Source organism: Gopherus flavomarginatus, chromosome 7 (genome assembly GCF_025201925.1).
Source record: "Gopherus flavomarginatus isolate rGopFla2 chromosome 7, rGopFla2.mat.asm, whole genome shotgun sequence".
In the NCBI taxonomy this organism is placed as follows: Eukaryota; Metazoa; Chordata; order Testudines; family Testudinidae; genus Gopherus; species Gopherus flavomarginatus.
Window position 1 is genome coordinate 82,199,812 of NC_066623.1, and position 22,461 is coordinate 82,222,272.

Below are 22,461 nucleotides of genomic sequence, written 5' to 3' on the forward strand. Positions count from 1 at the left end.
GTTGGAGGAATATAAAAGGGAAGATTTGAAGAAGTGAAAATTGGCATTACTGTATTATTAGTATATGTCCTTCTTTGAGATTTGCATTTTTGTGTACGCTTTGTATGAATTCTAAATTTCTCTATATCATTGCTTGCATTGGTATCTCTGGGAGGCAAGCAGGAATGTCTCTGCTTTTCCATCATTTAAATGACATATTGTATATGGTGAACATCAGATCACTCGAGATATGCCTTGATGTATTGACATAGTGGGGAGTAGGTGGTATTTAGAACATGTATGCCCTTCACCAATCTGAAGCTAGATCCCACTTACACGTAACAACAAGTCCCAAATTCTTCAACCAAGCCACTATGTTAGTGCTACTTCCCTCCTAATCTCATTCATTTCTCTTTTTTGGGAGTTGGGGTTCCAGGGTTGTATCACTGCAACTGTCATTGGTCTACATGAACTGTTTGTGGGAAGGGAGGAGGAGAGGGGGGAATCAAAGCACCCTTTAACTGTGTGTAACTTATTTCTTGCAGAAAGTGTGCTTTTTATGCAAGTTTAGATCTATTGATTATGTATTTAATCCTGGGATGTAGCCTCTTTAATTGTCTTAAAGGTTAAATTGGAGTTTTTTGCTGTATATTGTTTTCCTCTAATTGTTTTCTCAAAAGCTTTTCTGTGTAATAAAATAAATGACTAGGATAAATTAAGATACATAATTATATACAATTTTGTTTTTAATGTTGGAACTAGACTGCTTGGTGTGGGCATGGTTTTATTCCTGTGATCAAATAATGACAAAGATAATTGCAAGATTTCATTAATTTTATCTAGTTCCTGTATTGCACTTACTAAAGATTCCCTTTCATAAATTGAATGTTTGTTACTAAAATACAGATTATGTAAATTTTGCCAAGTATATTTGGAGAAATGTTTTTTCAGATCTAACAAAGTACAAGACAACTTCCTTTGTAGCACATTGACACCACTTTTTTTTTTAACTGACTAAGAATTGATTTCGAGTGACAGAGGCAGCACCCCCTCTATGAATCACCTCTCAGATCTGCTGATCCCTAGGAGTAGTACATTAGGTATGAGACTTGACCTTGTTCTCCCATCTGGTAGTGCACAACATTCCAGGAACATAGCGTGGAATGCTTTTTTCTTTTCTTTTCAAGTTAGATTTTTTTGAGCCAAATTCTGCCCTATTTCTAGGACCTCAAAAGCCTAGAAATACTTATGATTAGATTTAGTAGTGGTCACTTAACTGTTCCCTTATTATTAGCTGCCTAATCTAGCTAATCTTAAAGTTTTTTCACTAATATTGTGAAAGGGAGAATCTTAATTAAGCCTTGCTTCTAGGAAATATAGTAAAAATTTGTGACTTAGTCCTGTTAGGTCATTAGGCAAAATGTGTAAATTTTTAAAAAAATCCTGCATGGTTTTATTTAATCCTCTTGTTGGCTTTCTTTTGTTGGTAAAATGTTTAGCTAGAGCTGTAATGTATGAAACAAGTAGAAAACAAAGCATTTGTTTTAACAAAATATTTATAGTGCTGAATGCTCCCTAGTAACTGAATGTGTTAAAATAAAATGAGTTCTTTGAGTCTGTAGTGGTGGATTATTGATTTCCAGCTAGACCTTTCCCAAACAAGTTGTCATGAATAGCAGTTAGCATGCTAGAAAACTAACTGGAGCAGTGATTCTCAAACTTTTGTACTGATGACCCCTTTCACACAGCAAGCCTCTGAGTGCGATGCCCCCTTATAAATTAAAAAAAAGTTTGTCTGTCTATTTAACACCATTATAAATGCTGGATGAAAAGTGGGGTTTAAGGTAGAGGTGGAAATCTCGTGACCCCTCCCCATCTAAAACCTTGTGACCCCTCAGGGGGTCCTAACCCCCACTTTGAGACCCCCACCCGAACTGGAGTATGAGCTTGAACTCATGGGGAGCATTTTAGCCACAAAGTCTAACCCATACTTTTGACCTAGTAACTTGCTAACTCTTCATGTCCTGTACACTTCTGCCTGAATGCTACACCCTCCTGCAACTCCCATCTAGTCACTGCTAACCTCTTCTTCCAGCAGTGCTACCTTGTCTGCCAAATCGTTGGTGGCATTGTAGACGAAGAGTATTGGTGTGTGAGCTCAGAATGGAACTCGGGTTACATGGGGGGTTATTTCTAGATTTGCTTTAATGCAGAAGGCAGAGGAATAATCAGCTCCTCAAGGGAGCCCAACTATTGTGCCAGGCTTAGAGGAGTGGAGAAGATGCTGTAAGGTGAAGATTACTGTACCGAGGCTACGTGCACCATAAGGGGACATCTGCCCTAGAGGTGCAGAACCCTGCTTAGCTGTCCCTGGGTGTTCTAGTGCAGTGAGGAGACACTAGCGAGACTCTGGCACTACCTGCGGGCTCTGAGGCTCGCTGTGGGGTTTCTGCAGGCCATGCAGACATACTGCAAGTCAATGCTCCTATAACATGGACACTTGGATAACATGGATTGGGACAAAAGAAATCTGATGAGGTTCAATGAGGACAAGTGCAGAGTTCTACACTTAGGATGGAAGAATCCCATACACAGCTACAGGCTGGGGACCAAGTGGCTAAGCAGCAGTTCTGCAGAAAAGGAGCTGGAGATTATAGTGGATGAGAAGCTGGATATGAGTCAGCAGTATGCCCTTGCTGCCAGGAAAACTAACGGTATATTGGGCTGCATTAGTAGGAGCATTGCCAGCAGATCGAGAGAAGTGATTATTCCCCTCCCTGGTGAGGCCACATCTTGAGTATTGTGTCCAGTTCTGGGCCCCCTGCTACAGAAAGGATGTGGACAAATTGGAGAATCCAGCAGAGGGCAATGAAAATCAGGGCCGGATTAACCTTTTATGGGCCCCCATGAGGGCAGTAGAGCATGGTGCGGGTGTGGGGCCTGACATGAGTGGACCTGCTCCACACATCCTGATGCAAGGGCACTATTTACAAACAGGCAGGTGCCAGACGCACAGTGGCCTACCCAGTCCTGTGCTGCTAGCATGCCCCTTCCCCTCGGGGGTGGGCCCATGCCATGCCACAGAGACCGCCCCCCCCATCCAACACTGGAACAACCCTCCAATTCACTATGCCCAGAGTGCCCCCCCCCCAAACCCTGCCACAACTGCACAGCGCCTTGCACAAGAACACCCCTGCCCAGCACTCCCTCCCCTATGCCCTGCCTTCCGGCCGCATTCACCAACCCTTCTGGGAGGCGACTGTCTGCCGAGCAGAGCTGCAAGTGCAGTTCCTGGGGTGGGGAATCATTCTCGCCCCAGGTGTGGTGCAATCAGCCAGGCCAGGGCCTGCCCCAGCCAGCCTCCCTCAGGACCCACTTGCCTGGAGGGGCCCAGCCAAGCCTCCCACACTGCCGCATCCCCTGCCCAACTGGCCAGGCTTCTGCACCAGTCCCAAGTGGCTCCGTTCCAGGGAGACAGGTGGGGCCCACAGGTGGTGTAAAGCAGAGACTGCCTGGAGCCGGAAGTGCATTGGGGTCTGGCCAGAGGGCAGAGAGAAGCTGGTGGTTGGGGCCAGGAAGTGAAAAGGAGCCGTTGGCAAGCAGGCCGAGAGGAGCAAGTGGTGGGCAGGGTCGGGTGGGGGGAGCCAGTGGGCTGGTGGGGTCTCAGGGCTAGGGTGACCAGATGTCCTGTTTTTAAAGGGATAGTCCCATTCTTTGGGACTTTTTCTTATATAGGTGCCTATTACCCTCCACCCCCTGTCCTATTTTTTCACAGTTGCTATCTGGTCAACCTATCTCAGGGTGCAGTGCAAGCAGAGAAGACTGGGATCCCTTCTGAGCATGGGCCTGGCTCCATGATGCCACTGGTGCCATTGTAGACCCAGCACTGATGAAAATGATCAGGGGGCTGGGGCACATAATTTATGAGGAGAGGCTGAGGGAACTGGACTTGTTTAGTCTGCAGAAGAGAAGAGTATGGGGGGATTTGATAGCAGCCTTCAACTACCTGAAGAAGGGTTCCAAAGAGGATAGCAGAACAAGGAGTAATGGTCTCAAGTTGCAGTGGGGAATGTCTAGGTTGGATATTAGGAAATACTATTTCACTAGGAGGGTGGTGAAACACTGGAACGGGTTACCTAGGGAGGTGGTGGAATCTCCATTCTTAGAGGTTTTTAAGGCCTGGCTTGACAAAGCCCTAGTTGGGATGATTTAGTTGGGGTTGGCCCTGCTTTGAGCAGGGGGTTGGACAAGATGACTCCCTCAAATCTTTTCCAACCCTAATCTTCTATGATTCTATGACACCTGTTGGCTGGGCTGAGCAGGCTGCTGTAGAGCCTTCAGGGGCCCAGTCCCAGGCCATCAGGAACCAGCTGTGGGGCTGCTCCAAACACCCTGTGAGTGGCTTTGCAAACCAGTGCCACAGGCACTGGCCACTTGGGGCTCCCCTGCTTGAGGGGCGCCAGAAATGTGCTGAATGATGCTGAGATGATCTGTGTGAACTAGAGTCCCCCAGCAGGGGATTAAGGCTCCCATATGGCCCCAGACTCTGTGAGGATGGGCCCACCCTGACACCGAGTAGTCAGCAGAGGTGGGGCCAAGCCCCCAGGTGTCCCCACACCTCCAGTTTATTAAATTGCTTCCTGCAGGAATGTGCTACTTAGGGTGTACTGAGCATGCTTAGTTCATCTGAGCATTCTCAGTAACATCTGCTGACGCCACTGCCCTTCACCCTGCCCTAACTGTGTTTAGTAATCTGCTGACTGCTTTTTACAGGGATTAAAAAGGGGCAAAGGGAACAAAGTGGATGAGGGGGGTGGTCAGGGTCCGATCATGGGCAAAAATTGACTGGTCAGAAGCGTCAAGCAGCTGGAGGCAGGATTAGGAGAGGGGTTGAAGGGCAAAATCAGGGCTGGAGGGGAGGAGCAGGAGTTAAGCTTGGGGTGAGGCACTGGCAGAGGGTGACAGAGGGCAAAACCTGGCACAGGCAGGCAAGGGTAGAGGGGGTAACAGTTACCCCAACAGGACTGAGACACCAGTGTTTGCAAAAATGATGGGGGGCAAAGGGGCTTTTTTATTTCCCCTCTCCAGGGCCGGTACAACCATTTAGACGGACTAGGCGGTTGCCTAGGGTGCTGAGATTTGGGGGCGCCAAAAAGCACCCCCCAATTTTTTTTTAATGGTTGAGCAGCCGCTGCTGCTGGGACAGAGAGGGAGTCTGAGCTGCCGGCGGCAGCCGGCAGCCCAGGGTGTCCCCTGGGTCAGGGCGCCTTCGCGGCAGCCCGCAGCCCAGGGTGTCCCTGGGTCAGGGCGCCTTCGCGGCAGCCTGCAGCCCAGGGTGTCCCCTGGGTCAGGGCGCCGCCCCGGCAGCCGGCAGCCCAGGGTGTCCCCTGGGTCAGGGCGCCGCCGGAGGGGGCGGCAGGCAGCTCCCGTGGAGCTGCCGCAGTCGTGCCTGCAGGCGGTCCGGTGCTCCACAGCTCGGGTGGAGATGCCGCAGTCATTCCTGCGGATGGTCGGCTGCTCGCACGGCTCTGGTGGACCTCCTGCAGGCACGACTGCGGCAGTTCCACTGGAGCCGCGGGACCAGCGCGCGGGGCGGCGAAATTGCCGTCCACCTAGGGCGCTCAAAACCCTAGCACAGGTCCTGCCCCTCTCACAGACAGCACCTCTCAGCATAGGCTTCCCAGAGCTGGGTTCTTAAAGGCACAGGCATCCCAATGCCTAGTCAATGCAGCTCCTCTTTGTCTGATCTAACCTACGGAGGCTATGTCTACACTACAAAGTTCAAAGCGCTACTGAGGGTGCCAATGCTTCTGGTATTCCACCTTGACGAGGGGATTAGCTCCGAGCACTGGGAGCCGAGCCTGTCCACACTAGCACTTTAAAGCACTCAAACTTGCTGTGCTCGGGGGATGATTTTTCACACCCCTGAGCCAGCAAGCTAGAGCACTTTAACTTGCCAGAGTAGATAATCCCTGAGATTTAATTCAGTGAAACATTTTACATATATACCCTCAGAAACAAACAATCCCTTATCACTGTATCTGATTGCATAGTCTCATAGCAGTTTCCCAAGTTGTCTTATCTGCCGCTGGGATGCCTTGAATTTTTAATTCTAATTTTTTCTTCTTATTTTTAGAGCAGATGTTTATTCTGTTGGATCATCTGACTTCCATTCTTTTGACTCTCAATCCAGCCCTTAGTGTTTTCTGCATGCCATTGCTTGTGTGTACAACTTGATTCTAAAATATTCAATAAAGGCAGTATACTATCTCCTCATCTTTCTCAAAGGCAAAAATCTATTGTAATTTTTGCTGAATGTTAGAATTGCCGTAGTGGGTCGGACAAATAGTCCGTCTAGTCCAGTATCCTGTCTTCTGGCAAGGGCCAGTGCCAGGTGCTTCTAAGGGAATGAACAGAACAGGCAATCACTGAATGAACCATCCCATTGTCCACTCCCAGCATCTGGCAGTCGGAGGATGGTTTAGGGCAGTGGTCCCCAACCTTTTCAGCTGGCGGGGGCCAGCCAAAGGACCAGTGCAACGGCAGAGCACCCGCCAAAATGCCGCCGGGCGGCAACGCCGCTCGATGACATCGCTTGCCAGTGGCATCATCGAGAGGCGCCACTGCCAAAATTCGGGAGCGACGCCTCTCGATGACATTACTTGTCGAGAGGCATCCCCGACAAATGCCGCTGTGGCATTTCGGCGGCATTTCGGCAGATGCTTTCCCGGTGGCCAGGACGCGGGTAGCAGTTTCACACACCTTAGTCTGTGAGAAACTGCTATCCATAGGAATTAGCTACATCTGATAGCAGTTTTTAGCAAATTAGGAAAAGTCAGCAAATAAGAACAATCTTATATTCTTGGTGGTGATGGGGGACTTCAACAACCCAGACATCTGTTAAGAAAATAACACAGCAGGGCACAGATTATCCAACAGGTTTTTGGAATGTATTGGAGAAAAAAAATTATTTCAGAAGGTGGAGAAAGCTACGAGGGGAGAGGCTGTTCTAGATTTGATTTTGACAAACAGGGAGGAACTTGTTGAGAATTTGAAAGCAGAAGGCAGCTTGGGTGAAAGTGATCATGAAATGATAGAGTTCATGATTCTAGGGAATGTAGGAGGGAGAACAGCAAAATAAAGACAATGTCTTTCAAGAAGGCAGACTTTAGCAAACTCAGGGAGTTGCAAGGTAAATTCCCATTGGAAGCAAGTCTAAGGGGAAAAGAACTGAAGACCATTGGCAGCTTTTTAAAGAGACATTATTAAGGGCGCAAGAGCAAAGTATACCATTGTGTAGGAAAGATAGGCAGTATGGCACCATCCTGGCTTAACCAGGAGATCTTCAGTGATCTAAAAATCAAGAGTCCTACAAAAAGTGGAAATTAGGATGAATTACAAAGGATAAATATAAACAAATAACACGAATATGTAAGGACAAAATTAGAAAGACCAAGGCACAAAACGAGATCAAACTAGCTAGAGACATAAAGGGTAACAGGAAAACATTCTGAAAATGCATTAGAAGCAAGAGGAAGACCAAGGACAGGGTAGGCCCGTTACTCAACGAGGGAGGAAAACAATAACAGAAAATGTGAAAAGGGAAGAGGTGTTTAGTGACGTCTTTGTTTCTGTTTTCTCCAAGAAGGTTGGTGGCGACAGGACACCTAACAGTGAATGCCATCGTGAAAATGAGGTAGGACTAGAGGCAAAAATAGGAAAAGAACAAGTTAAAAATTACTTAGACAAATTAGATGTCTTCAGGTCACCAAGGTCTGATGAAATGTGTCCTAGAATACTCAAGGAGCTGACTGAGGAGATATCTTAGCCATCAGCAATTATCTTTGAAAAATCATGGAAGACAGGAGAGATTCCAGAAGACTGGAAAATGGCAAATATAGTGCCAATCTATAGAAAAGGAAATAAGGAAAATCTTGGGAATTACACACCAGTCAGCTTAATTTGTGTACCTGGAAAGATAATGGAGCAACTAATAAAGCAAACAGTTTACAAACATCTAGAAGAAAATAAGGTGATAAGTGACAGCTAGCATGGATTTGCCAGAACAAATCGTGTTAAACCAACCTGATATTTTTCTTTGACAGGGTAACAAGCCTTGTGGATGGGGGAAGTGGTTGACATGGTCTATCTTGCCGTTAGTAAAGTTTTTTATACTGTCTCCCGTGATCTTCTCATAAACAAACTCAGGAAATGCAACATAGATGGAACTACAATAAGGTGAGTGCAAAACTGTTTGGAAAGCAGCTCCCAGAGAGTAGTTATCAGTGGTTCACAGTCAGGCTGGAAGGGCGTAACAAGTGCGGTTCTGCCGGGATTGGTTCTGGATGTTTCTATTCAAAATCTTCATCAATGATTTAGATAATGGCATAGAGAGTACACCTAAAGTTTGTGGATGATACCAAGCTGGGAGGCGGTACAAGTACTTAGGAGGATAGGATGAAAATTCAAAATGATCTGGACAAACTGGAGAAATAATCTGAAGTAAATAGGATGCGATTCAATAAGGACAAATGCAAAGTACTCCACTTAGAAAGGAACAAGGGCTGGCTTTAGGCCGATTCCCCCAAATTAGACCCCGCATCTAAGAGGCCCCAGCGCCCTAAAGAAGAGTGCCTAACTTAGGCGCCTTTTTAATTTTTACTCACCTGGTGGCAGTCCAGGTCTTCGGTGGCACTTTGGCGGTGGGTCCTTCACTTGCTTCAGGTCTTCGGTGGCATTTTGGCGGTGGGTCCTTCAGTGCCACGGAAGCCGCGGAACAAGTGAAGGACCCACCGCCGAAGAGCCGGACCGCCACTGGATATTCAAATCGGGCCCTGCGCTTCCTAAAGCCGGCCCTGGAAGGAGCAATCAGCTGCATGCATACAAAATAGGAAATGACTGCCTAGGAAGGAGTACTGTGGAAAGGGATCTAGGGCTCATAGTGGACCACAAGCTGAATATGAATAAACAGTGTAACGCTACTGCAAAAAACTGAACATCATTCTGGGCATAGGCGCTGATTTCCCCTCTTTCCCGTGGGTGCTCGACCCCCACCCTGCCCCTGGCTACACCCCCACTCCACCCCTTCCATGAGGCCCCATCCTTGCCCCGCCTCTTCTCATCTCTTCCTGAACCCCATTCCAACCCCTTCCCCAAATTCCCACCCTGGCCCCGCCTCTTTCCTGCCTCCTCCTGAGCATGCCACATTCCAGCTTCTTCCCCCCTTCCCGGAGCATGCTAACGCCACTGAACAGCTGTTTGGCAGCAGCCGGTAGGGTGACCAGACAGCAAGTGTGAAAAATTGGGACGGGGGTGGGGGGTAATAGGATCCGATGTAAGAAAAAGATTCAAAAATCGGGACTGTGGCTATAAAATCAGGACATCTGGTCACCCTAGCAGCTGGGAAGGAAACGCTTGAGAGGTGGGCGGTAATAGGATCTGATATAAGAAAAAGATCCAAAAATCGGGACTGTGGCTATAAAATCAGGACATCTGGTCACCCTAGCAGCCAGGAAGGAAATGCTTGAGAGGTGGGCAGAGGAGCAGAGACACGGCACACACAGGTGAGGAGAAGGCAGTGGGGTGGGAATGAGGGGAGCTTGGCTGCTGGTGGATGCAGAGCACCCACTAATTTTTCCCCACAGGTGCTCTAGCCCTGAACACCCACAGAGTTGGCAGCTATGAGTCTGGGATGTATTAGCAGGAGTATTGTAAGCAAGACACGAGAAGTCATTATTCTGCTCTGCACTGATTATGTGGGGTATTGCCTCCAGTTCTTGGTGCCACAGTTCAAGAAAATGTGGACAAATTAGAGAAAGTCCAAAAAGAGCAACAATAACAAAAAATGGTCTAGAGAACATGAGCTGTGAGGGAAGACTTTCCACTGCTGCCCGGCCGGAAGGCAGTGGGCGGGGCGCTGCGCTGCGCACACCCCGGCACGCGGGGGTGGGGGCACTGTGTCCCGCCGGAGCGCTTTTCGCGGCGGCCCAGGCCGGAAGGCAGCGGGCGGGGTGCTGCGCTGCGCACACCCCGGCACGCGGGGGAAGATGGTGGCCACGCGGCGAACAGCGCGGCTGGAGCCGGAGCCCGAGCCCGAGCCCGAGCCCGCTGTCCCGGCTGCGGCAGAGGTAGGAAGGAAGCGGGAGGCGCCCGCAGGCTCCGTGCCAGGGACTGGCTGGTCTGTGCGCACCGCGGGCCGGGCTCGGCCCAGCGTGTGCGGCCCCCGGCACGGGCGGCTCCCCTAGCCCTGCAGTGCGGGGCCTGTTCCGCCGAAGGGGGCCGGAGCTCGACCCCGAGTGAGCGGCCTGGAGCCCCCGGCGGCTGCGGTGAGGTGCGGGCTGTGCCCCAGGGCTGGGCAGTGCTGCTCCGCCTGGCCGCCGTCTCCGCTCCCCGGTGGGTGACCCCAACCCAGATATCCCGGTGATGGGCCTGCTAGAAGTGATTGACGGGGGTTTGGCTGGTCTGCTGGTGTCCTTCGGTGGCCCCGGGGAATGGCAGCCGCCCGCTTTCTGCCCCCCTTCCCCGGCTCTTGGTTTTCCCGCAGGTGCCGGTGGTGGTGGGTGCTCTCCTGCCTGCGTTGCTGAGGCGGGCTGGCCCCCTTCTCCAGCGGTCCGATTGCGTGCCGCCCCCGGCTTGAAAGTGAAGTATGGTGTATTAGCTGTAGCGCCGAACTATGGTAGGGCACAGTTGAAAGGCTCCCTAGACCTGAGGGGGTTTTAATAATTGGACACACTTCTGCATTTCTTTCTTCTGTAATGGCTTTCTCACTCTTTAACTGTTTAACTGATGGGAGACTTTTGGGATATACCCTGTATGACAGATGCTGTTCAGAATAAAATGGCTGTGTGCTGACAAATAGGAATCGCAGCCTGGGGAATTCTGTTAGATTCATTATCAGTTTTTAGATAGCAGGTGTGGCTCGTTGTGCCTTTCATCATTTAGTGCTAGCCAAGAGGTTTTGAGTATTTCTATGCGATACAGACTTTGCAACAGTCATCCATGCCATGGATGCTGAAGCATCGTTGCATAGATGCCATTGGATTAGAAGGGTTTAGGACTTCACCAGATAGTGTAGCCTCCTTAACATAGTATATTCTGTCTGCCAGAAGCTTCCTCCTACTGCAGAATGCATTTGCCTGCTGTGGAACAAGCTTCAATGACTACATAATGTTTGAACCCAAGTCTTTGTACTGACTTTTATTTATTAGTACCAGTTCATGGTGTTGGTAATCTTTGTAGCCATGACTGGTCTGGGGCAAAGCTCTTTGAAAGGTTGACTCTGTACCTTATTGTGGGAATTACAATTCCCTGTGATGCTTCTGCAATCAGTTCCCAGGCTTAAACAGTCAGTAGCTAGGGATGGCTGTCTGAGTTAAGGAATTCGATCTTTGGAATCTGCTTCCTGTGTCAGCCTGCCAAACCCAGACTGAACTAGATTCAGAGCATTTGCTTTAGTTTATGTATTTTGGGGGTGTGTGTTTTGCTTATTCTTGCCCAGAGGGTAGTTTGATTCTTGGGTCTGATAGACTTCCAGTTGGTGTGGGGTCTGGTGTCCTAACAGTGATTTATACCACCTTTGTGGTTCTAGAGGACAGTCCATAAGACTGTTCTAGCAGCTGGAGATTGCTGGAACTAAGGCCATTCTCAGCTGTCCAGTTACATAAATAAATCACAATTAACTTTGACAGATTTAATAAAGGACTGTGTGGAGGTATAAGGCAGAAAAAGAAACCCTAGGAATCAGTTGCTGGACATAAAAGCATATGTATGAGACCTCCAACAGCACACATCTCAGGAAGTAGGATTCTGCCAGGAGGAGGCAATGTGGTGGGCAAAGTCTGATGCTAGTTTGCAAAAGGCATAGGTGGGCAAATGAGTGATGAATGCAGGTTGTGGTACTAAGCATTGCATAATGCAAAATGTATGTCATCAGGTTAACGTTCTCTAGACAGTTATTTAAAAAGTAGAAATGCTTGTGAATCTGAGGCCGGAATTACTTGTATGATTCTTTTAAAGGTGTATTTTTCTGTGGAAATGTCTTGTTTGTTGTTGTTCCTTTTTATTTCTGTAGCTGGCAGCTGCTGAAGTTAGTACTCCTGTTTCTGTGAAGACACCCAGGAGAAGAACTAAAGGAAGCTTGCAGCCAGAAGTCATTCATGAATCTCGGAATGAAGGGTTGGAAGATGCTGAAACAAAATCAGATCTTGGTGGTCCCTCTGAGGCACAAGCAACTGAGAACGGAGACAAAAAAATGCATTCAGCAAAATCAAGTGCTGAGCCACAGGCTGATGGAGATGAAGCAGAGTCAAATTACTCTGCCATGTCTGAACTTGAGACACCTTTATTTATAAGGATAACAAGGAGAAGACAAATCATAATTCCTTACCAACCAGATTCACCAGCCAAAAATAGGCCTACCAAGGCAGCTCTTCTGAGTGAATTAAGTAAATCTCAAGAAGAAGATGTCTCTGAAGCTGAGTCATGTTCTTCAACTGTGTCTGGCATCTGTACAACTAGTGCTACAAGAACTACGAGAAGCAGGAAATGCAAAGCTAAACTCCACCCAGATCCAGTTTGTGAAGCCCAAGCTGAAGAGGTTTCTGATGCAGAGTCATGGTGCTCGGGTCTTTGTGTGGAGCCATCTGTAACTAGCAGAAGAATAACTAGGAGTATGCTAATGAAATCACAAGCAGAAACCATTAGACAAACTGAGAAAAAAGTTAGTGAAGTTGTGCTGGAAGATGAGAAGTTAACTGAGGACAGAATTAAATCCCAGCCAGTAGTCATATCTGACTGTGAACATGTCACAAAATCTGATTCTGATACAGAGCAAGCATCCTCTCTTTCACCTAATAGATACATCACTCAGAGTAATAAACAACCCAGCCCCTGCAAGACCCAATGCCAGACAGAATCTGCCAATACAAACCCAAGTGATGACCCAAAACAAGTTTTAATTGATTCAACACCCAGCAGTCCTAAAGAAACAGGAAAAAGCTGTACCATAGCATCTCCTAAAAAAGAAACAATAAAGGAGACACACTTGGAAATTGTAGAGAACACAGAGGAAATGTTAGAAAAGGAGAGAGACATAACTGGAAAACAATGTGCTTCTCTTTTTCTATCTGACCATGGGAGCCTTGATGAATCCTTTAAGTCCCAAAGGCAGACCAGCCCAAGTAAAACAAATACAATTCCAGAATACCAAAAAGCAGATATTGAGGAGGCTACACAGAGATCTTTCACCCATGCAGATGAATTAATGGCAGCAGACAAGCCAAGTAGCACAACCACCAGCCCGCAAAAGGGCATACACCGATCACCAATTGGTGATGACAGTGATGGTGACTGCGAAATGTCTGATATCAATGTAGACAATGGTGAAGGTCAAGCAGAACTCGTTACCAAATCCTCCCCACCTGTAACCAAAAGATCATGTAATGAAGAGAAATCTGCTGAGTTGCTCCTGAGCAGTGATGAGACCGATGAAACTGAAAACAGTGATGTGGAAGAAGTGGGTGATGTAGGAGAAAATCTGTATATAGCAGAGACCAGGAATAATAAGTCATCCTTGAACAAATCTTTAGAAGATGATTCATTACATGGAGAACTGTTTGTAATTGACACAGAACCTGATTTGGGCCACAGCAAAAAGTATTACCTAGAACAGGAAGAAAGAAGGAGCGATGCAGAAAGTAAGGATGAAGAAAGAAGGAGTGATGCAGAAAGGAAGGATGAAGAAAGTGAAAGAGATGAGTCCTCAGATCTGGAAGATAATGAGGAGGAGTTCGTAGATGAAGATGAAGATGCATCTTTATTGAAAAATAAAAAGCCTAATATGTAAGTGTTTTTACAGATAACTTAAGCAGCCACATATAATTCTAACAGGCATATTGTTAGTATAATAACGAGAGAGCTCTTGTGATGATACAATCAATGTGTGAAACTGGAGTTGCTTGAAATGCAAAGTGGAATTATTGCTCCACAATTCAACAAGTCTTTCTGTTATGCCTACATCCAGACATAGGTCTGTGACGTGGAGAGGTTCCACCAGTGTGGCTCTCCGTTAAGGACCCTTTAGTGGTGTTTCCCTCATCGGCTGTTTTTTTAAAAAATCTTTTGATCACCACCTGAGGCTCTTTCCTTCCATTCTGTTGTGGTACCTTTCCTCACCACAGGAGTGGCTTTCCCCACCCACTCCAATACCTATTTTTGTTGGCTGAATCTCATCAAAATTCATAGTTTGTGTTCCTGTGAATTACAGAGCTCTTTAGATGGAATGCAACGTTCTTAGTACTGAAAACACTATCATTTAATCATCTTAAGTAGTTTTTGAAATAAAGTGTAAAAAACTGTGAAGTTTAAAAAACAAACATCATTCCTTGTTTTTTCTTTAAGGTAGGTAAATAAAGAGAGAGGTTTTTAAAACTTAAATGAAAGGGAGGAACAGGAATGCACGGGCACTGTCCAAGCTAATAATGAGTATTTGTGACCCCTGCCTATTTCAGTTCATTTGATGAAATAGTTTGCTATTTTGCTAAGTTAGCCACACATGGAAACAGATCTCTGCTTTTTATCATTCCTAGCATTTATAAAAATTGCTTTAAAATAAAGCATATTAAGCACCAGACCTGAGCCTAGAACCCAGGTGGTTCCATATCAAAGCCTAACTAATTTGCCATAGTGTGCCAGGGCCAAGTCTTTAAACCTCTTCCTTGGTTACCACATATTAAAAAACCCTGCTTTGCATAGACATTTCGTTAAATCTTTTCAACAGAAAACACGCCTCTCACATTGACCATCAAACATTTTATGAATTAGTTAATTGTATTGCCAGAATGCAGTACGGGAGCAGATGGTGCAATATTACTTTATATTATTAGAAACTAAATTTTGAAAATGCATTGTTAGGAATACAAGCAAGGGCATTACAAGTCTCAGTGTATGTCTGATGGTAGCAAACATACAGACACTAGTGTTCAAGAATCCAATATGTTTCTACCTCCAGCTTGTTCTGCTTTTACTTGTTGTTGCTTCTTGCTCTTCTGTCTGGATTCCTCATTAACAAATTACAAAATGTATAAAAGATAGGCAGTGACCTTGAATTTTTCACTTTGAAAGTCAAAAAACATTGAAAGGGAATATTTTGATAACACAGATAATCTACATAATCTCACATAAAATAGGAATGTCCAAGATAGGGATGCACCAAACAAGTCAGAGGAAGCTTTGTGGAAGTGATTCCCCTCTGGTTCCCTCCAACAAACTTTTATTAATAAATGTTATGCTTTATGCCAAGTGGAAGTACAGTAATGATTTGCTGTACCTATCTGTCTTTCAGCTTCAGCTTTTAGTTGTGTAACCCCATTTCCTTTGAGCATTGCAATCTAGAAACCCCTTTATGACAGCTGTCTGATATGCACCAGGAGTACAGAGAAGAAGGATAAAAGACATTTTCTCTGAATCCTGCCTTGCTTCAGGGGGCACATTGGAAGATCACTATAAATTTGTTAGTATTACTGTAATGATTAACTAGCCGTTTCTCTTTCAGATTACATCTATCAAGCAGCATAGATCCTGGTCTAGATATCAAGAGGCTTGGAGGCTTATATATTAGCTTTGATGCAGGAAAACAAAAAGCTGGCTCAAGTGCAATTAAACAGTTAAAGGGGGAGAAGAAAGATGAGGTAATGTGAATCTAAGGTTATACATTTACACAGATGTCTGGGATTCAAAGATGCTAAAATGAATCCAATTGTGACATTTATTTAAAAAGAAAAGCCTTACTAGTAGAGTTTGGAGGAAAGAGAAATTCTGAATGGCGAAAAGTATTTATTTAAATTTGTTTTTATGTTAGGAATTAAATGTATATGGTGTGTAAGAGTCTATAAAGAGCCCTCAGTGCATTCATTGTAAATACTGGGGATTATCCCTTCAGAATAGGAAGAAGTCCAGTCCACTCAAGTGCATGCCAGATATTTATCTAGAGATTATATTTCATGAATTGAGTTTCTGCTACACTGCATCATTGCAATCCTAGATAATAATTCCCATGCTGTCAGTTATGAATGAGATTGAGTCTGGTACTGTGCCCTCAGACAGTTATACCCTCAGCATGAACTAAAACTTGGTGCAAAACAGCACAGCAAAAGTAGGTCTGCTAACAATGCTTAATATGTGAACTGCTGAGTTGAAGAGACATTTGATCCCTCCATACCTGTTCGGGCTGGGGTTTTAGGCTGACTGTCAGTGGGTGACAGGCATGCATTGCTTTCCAGCAAAACTATTTTCTTAGACAATCCCATCCTTAATGGGCTCATTTACTCTGCCAGCAGGGTCTGCTAGCTCAGTTCTTCCAGTGCCAGCCTGCTGCATTTTGTAGTTGGCCAGCCCTGTGCTCTTTGGTTTTAAGAACTCCCACTTCCTCCTCCATGTGGCGGGGAGGCTTGTCTCACTTAGCAACCATTTTATTGAAGTGATGCTTGCTTATGATTCCCTATCATTTCTCTGCTATCTTATTTGTGTAACCAAATGTGTAATACAATTCAAATCAGTCTCATCAGTAGCATGATTTAAACAATAATGTAATGATATCTTCTAGCTCTTGAAGAAGAGTATAATAACTCCAGATTTTGAAAAAAAGGACTGTGTTCCACCATTCAAAGAGTCAATCCATCAGATAAAGAAACAGCGCAAGGTAAGTGGATAGCCTCTGACTGCTACAGCATGGTAACATCTGGCGCTATTAAATCATAATAAGCCTGCCTTTAATCTTCATTATATGAAAATGCAGAGGTGGCATGCGTGCGTCGCCCTCTTAAGTATATTGATTTATGAACTGCAAATTCATATCCGCATTGAACAGTAATGTGAGATTCAGCCTTCTGGAACTGTTGAGACTAGAACAAAGACTGAAACAGCAAATGCTGGTCCCAGTGCCTGACCTGAGGAAAATCATTGTCCCAGTTGCAGAGTTGATTAAATTGACATGCTTTGGAAAGGTTTGGGGGCTTCCTTGTCATCTTGTTTCCCTGTATTTTTATAAAAATATCTTTGCTTACCTGGTGACATCTGCATAGTTTGTTGTTCTGTTCTTCAGAATATTTGGGAAACCGAGATCAGGTCCTTGGGAGGCACCAGCTGCTAAAGTTAATTAATGCTTATCTGTAAAATCAGACTGTAAAGTTCCCTGAAATATACTCTTAAATAATACAAACTTTTATTTTAAATGCAGCCCCCTTTTGCTTTTTTCCTTCCTCTCCACCACTAACGCTCTTCAGTGCAGTTTTATTGTTCTTTATATTGTGTCATAGGCAGAGCGAGAGAAAACAACAGGTGATGGCTGGTTTGGTATGAAAGCTCCAGAAATGACAAATGAATTGAAAAATGATCTAAAGGCTCTGAAGATGAGGGCTTCCATGGACCCCAAACGTTTTTACAAGAAGAATGATAGAGATGGTCTGCCCAAATACTTTCAGGTGAGGAACTAGGAAAAATAAAGAGATCCTATTACTACTCTTCTAGTCCAGAACAGTTATGCTTATTTCCTGTCTAGTTATTTTTAGATGTCCATTTGTCTGAACTCACTTTTACAATTAGACGCATAGACTATAAAATCATGTTGTTTTTCATTTACTTACAATTTTTGAACTTGATTACAGTTTACAAGTGGGATTTTGTTGCAACCAACTATTTATCCTTATCTGTGTACTTCTATATATGCCTGTGTTTTGTATTGTTTTTTCACTTGTTGACTTGTAACTGATGTCACAGGATGGAAATACATCCCTTTGTTTTCAAAATCTGTTTTCACGCCACACAATGGTAATAAATTTGTATCTAACCTTTCAGATTTGCAGGTCTTCTCTAGTATATCAGTCTTTTTTACAAGTTTATAATAGTAGTAATAATCAATTCTCTTATTAGTCAAGATTCTCTTTTGTGGACTGACGTCATTGATCCACTGAAATTGCTGCTGCAACTATTGCAGCTTAATGTATTTTGTGGTTTGATGGTAATTGGAAACTGGTGCAATTTGCAGGAAATCTGGAATTGTTTTCTTATATTTTTAGTTAGGTTCTTAGTTCTTTTCTGCCTCTAGCTATTTGGCATTTTCAGCACACATCTACAAATATTCATTTTTCTCAAAATATTGGTGGCTTGCTTACAAGGCTGAGCCTTGTTATATGCTATTGTAAGTTTTCTGTCAGGATAGTATCTGGTGGCATTCTATTTAATTAAGATCAAGATACACATTTTACCACACTAGGAAATACATGCTCCATGGGCCTCCCTTATCCCCACGGTGACCAAACCAACTGCTGTGAAAGATCAGAACCCAGAGAAGCATCAGCCATGAATCAATGGGAGTTGAAGAGGGCTCAACATTTTTCACAGTAGGGCCCTTAAATCCTGTACTGGGTTAAAAGGTAACAGTAATTGCTGAGCAATAACTTTTGTAGTGATAAAGACAAGACTTGTGAAAGATTTGATTGCCCCTCTCTCAGGTAAACAAAAACATAATCCTATATAAATTTTGAGAGCTAGGTTGTGATTACCATGATAGTCTCTATGTTCAGAACTGCACTGTTTTCACATGCTGTTCTTTGGTTTAAACACAAGAGGGAAAATGGTGATTATGCATATAAAATACTGCTTGTTTCTTTTGGCACTTTGCATTACAGGTTTTCATGATTCCTCCCATTTTTCTCCTAAAACACCTGGGACTTGTCATTAAAAACAAGCAAAAACCCAGGCATTATGTTGCAGGAAGGCTCATTTTAAATTTTCTTTTCCCAGGTTGGGACTGTGGTTGACACGCCGATAGACTTTTACCATGCTCGAATCCCCAAGAAACAAAGGAAGAGAACCATTGTTGAAGAGCTGCTTGCAGATTCTGAGTTTAGGAGGTATTTAAAAATAAGCTGCATCATAACTATACTACCACCAATATGATCCATATGAGACAGCAAAGTATTACAATTTTGATTAGAGTAACTTATTTTTTGCTTTCAGTTAACTTGAATTACTTCTTGTATTAAAAAAAACCCAAAACATTAGAGCCAGCTTAGTGCCACCACGAGACACTTTCATTCCAGAGATCAGAGTAATAGGAGTTGATCAATTCATGCTTTACTGAATTAGATAAGTATATTGGAAGCAGTGTGCACTATATAAAAGTTATCAGTTATCTAATGGACTATAGGAAGTGAGTTGGTGGTCTCGGTTTAGTTCCATAATGGAGACAGAAGTCAACACAAGTGGCAGTCTTGCCACAGAGCTTATTGAACTGGGCCTGACCTACCTCTGCTTTTCCGGAAATGACTTTTGCAGAATAGGATTCAGGCATGTTGATGTGGAGAAGAAAGTGAACCTGCTCTGCTGCTACCTGTGCTGTAACTATGCATATAGATGGGATTTCAGTTTACAGGGTTGTCAGTCTGGCACCTTCGTGATAATCAAATTTATTTAATTTTCTTTTTAAAGAATGATTTAATAAGTTAATATTTGATCGTCTATAATTCTTGGCGTGGATTGGCAAACCTGAGCCATTTTGGATATTGGTTTGTTAAAATGATACCCAGCTGCAGTTTCTCATCTTTTCATATAAATGAAAAGAACCAGGGTTGGGATACAAGGAGTTGATGGCATGTCAGGATTTTAAATGTATTGGCAGCGTAGGGTATGGAAACTTCCATAGCTACTTCCTACCACTATGATTAGCTTGAGCCAGTACTCTTTCATAGGCACTGATTAATTCAAAAATATTTATTAAAAGCAATGTTTAAAGATGAATTGCTCACAAAGCCTGACAATTCTAGTGTTTTTGAGTAATTAATAAAGTAAGTGAATAAAGCACTTGGGTGTTACAACTGCTTGTCAAGTTTCCTGTTGGCAAGCAGCCTCAGCAAGCACTAAAATGCTGATATTGTTCACGCTGCTAATTGATGCAGGAACAGGAGAATCTGCCCTGGGAGAACATCTAAAGTTAACCTATCTTCACTGTGTATGTTCTATGTATTATTGAATATTCATCTTAGTCTTCTCGCAAATCTTCAGTAGAATAAAACTGATTAACATCAAAGAGTACACTGAGAGGTTAACATAACGTTCAGCATAAACTGCTGACCACATTAGTGGTATTGGCATCACAGCTCTGGCTGAGCCTGGTCATCGTTAACAAATAGACAGCCATTTAGCGAACCATAAAACATGTAAGTCTAATTATGTGCATGATGTAAAAATCCATTGCTACAGGTAAGAACTGCTAATGTAAAATACTTGGGTGTTTTTAAAATTGCATTTCATTTAATTATTGCTTTTTTCCTCAGAGGAGCTTGCCTGTAAACAGACTAAAATGTTTCATTTATGTTGTGTGATGCAACAGTCCCTTTCCCCTAAGCTTTTGGTGGTGATAATTCTGCCAGCGGTATTTCAAAAAGGATTCCAAATATTTGCCTATGGCATCAGCATTACTAGTGTCACTTCTCCTTTCCTAGTCATACTCTTATCAAACTAAAGAAGTTTGTATCAGAAAACACAAGGCAAAACTTACTCTGGCAAAATATTTATTTTGTATCTAGGATTTTGTAGGTTACACTCATCTTTTACTTTCTGATTTGACATATTTAATATAAGTAAATTTGATTTATTTTTTTTTGTTGTTCAGATACAATAAAAGGAAGTACCAGGAGATCATGACTGAAAAGGCAGCTCTTGCAGCAGGCAAGAAGAATCGGAAGAAGAAGAAATTTCACAAATAAGACTAGGAGAAAATAACAAGATGAAAGTTTCCTTTTTTGTTTTTGTTTTTAATTATAAAATTGGTTTAAGATTGAAGCTGTCATACTGACTGAGTTAGGGCAGGGCTGGCCCTGTGTTAGCAGTAGTATTTTGACAGAGAAGAAGGAGATTTGAGACGTAATGGGATTTTGTGTTGTGGACTGGCAGGGGCGGCTCAGGCCCCCAGCAACACGCACGCCACGGGGGGCACTGTGCCGGTCGCCGGAAGTGCAGCAGATGGCTCTGGTGGACCTCCCGCAGGCGTGCCTGCGGAGGGTCCGCTGGTCCCGTGGCTTCGGTGGAGCATCCGCAGGCACGCCTGCAGGAGGTCCACCGGAGCCGCGGGACCAGAGGACCCTCCGCAGGCACGTCTCTGGGAGGTCCACCGGAGCTGCGCAATTGGCAGAGCGCCCTCCACGGCATGCCACCGTGCTTGGGGCAGCGAAATGGCTAGAGCCGCCCCTGTGGACTGGTATAGACATGCAACAGAGACAGCATGATTCATTCTTCAAAGAAAAAGGAAAAAAACAGACATCCTATACAAATAAATAATTGATGGAAATGGGCATGTGAAAGAGCTGAGATTAAAACAGTCTTTTTTTTAATGGGAAAAACCTTTGTTAAAAACTAGAATCCTCAGTTTTTTTAGTTTTGTGAGAAACTAGAAAACTTGCAGGCACTTGTCACTAAAGCCTCCTAGTTACTGAAGGAGTTTATAAAAACACATGTATTCAACCTAAAGTAATAATCATTGATTTTTTTAAATCTCATTGAGCAGTGATTCAGATTTACTGAACCATGATACTTCAAAATCATAAACTTACACCTGAACTGTAAAAATAACATTTTATTATGTGCTATAAAGGAAAAATAAGTTGTTCACAAATGGAGATGAGTTTTAACAGATTTCAGGATGCTTTATCAAAGTTATCTTGAATTGGATGTTCATGTACTGTATTGGTCAAATTTAATGTTAACTTAAAAGGTAAAAATATAAATTTCAAGGGATACTGCCAAATCTAAGGCCTCATCACTTTTGTCTGCTTCTTGGTCTCTGTAGAGTCTAGCCTCTATTTGCATAATTTATTAAGCACATTTTTTATTGAAAGGAGCTTACACGTCATCTTTCCCTTGTTACATTGCTCAGTTGAGTTAGTTGTTCCTTATCTGTTGCCTCAGTAAGAGGAGTTGCTGGGCTGTTCTTTAGCAGTGGTTAATGAGAAATGACTTGTGCATTGATATGGCTCTTGCATGCTATTTTAAAAGTAATTATTCTTGTTTGGCTTGGTCTCTGGTAGTGGAGTGTTCCACATCTGAAGACTGAATATAGCATGGTGCAGATTATCCTCTAGATTCCACATACTTATCTTTTTAAAATCCACTCTTTTTTTGTTGAGGGTTATGTATTTTTACCACTTGTCTGTTTAGCCATTGATACGAAATGACTCCATGGGGTCAGTCAGTTTTCTAGTATACACAGACTACCACAACTGGTATTATGGTAATTGCTATTCTTGTTGGCAGTTTTAGCTGAGAAGCTAAGAACTGAATGGATGAGGAAACAACAACTCTTTTCAACTCTAGTGATAGTCCCTCCAAATCAAGATTGAGGGAAACTGGTACATAGATTTGGGAAGCTTGCACTGCCCTTGCAGATTCTCTAGGTGCCATGTACTTCAGTTCCTCAACCTGTCAGTCCAT

General features: G+C 44.0%; 1 protein-coding gene across 1 annotated transcript; it reads left to right on the top strand.

The window, feature by feature from the left end:
• Positions 1 to 9,997: 9,997 nt before the first annotated feature.
• On the top strand, positions 9,998 to 21,016 carry DNTTIP2 (deoxynucleotidyltransferase terminal interacting protein 2). Its single transcript, XM_050960998.1, has 7 exons — positions 9,998 to 10,106; positions 12,050 to 13,818; positions 15,530 to 15,665; positions 16,580 to 16,675; positions 17,292 to 17,456; positions 18,778 to 18,887; positions 20,648 to 21,016. Exons 1-7 carry the CDS (start codon positions 10,026 to 10,028, stop codon positions 20,739 to 20,741), a joined length of 2,451 nt encoding a protein of 816 aa, XP_050816955.1. The 5' UTR covers positions 9,998 to 10,025; the 3' UTR covers positions 20,742 to 21,016.
• Positions 21,017 to 22,461: the final 1,445 nt, after the last annotated feature.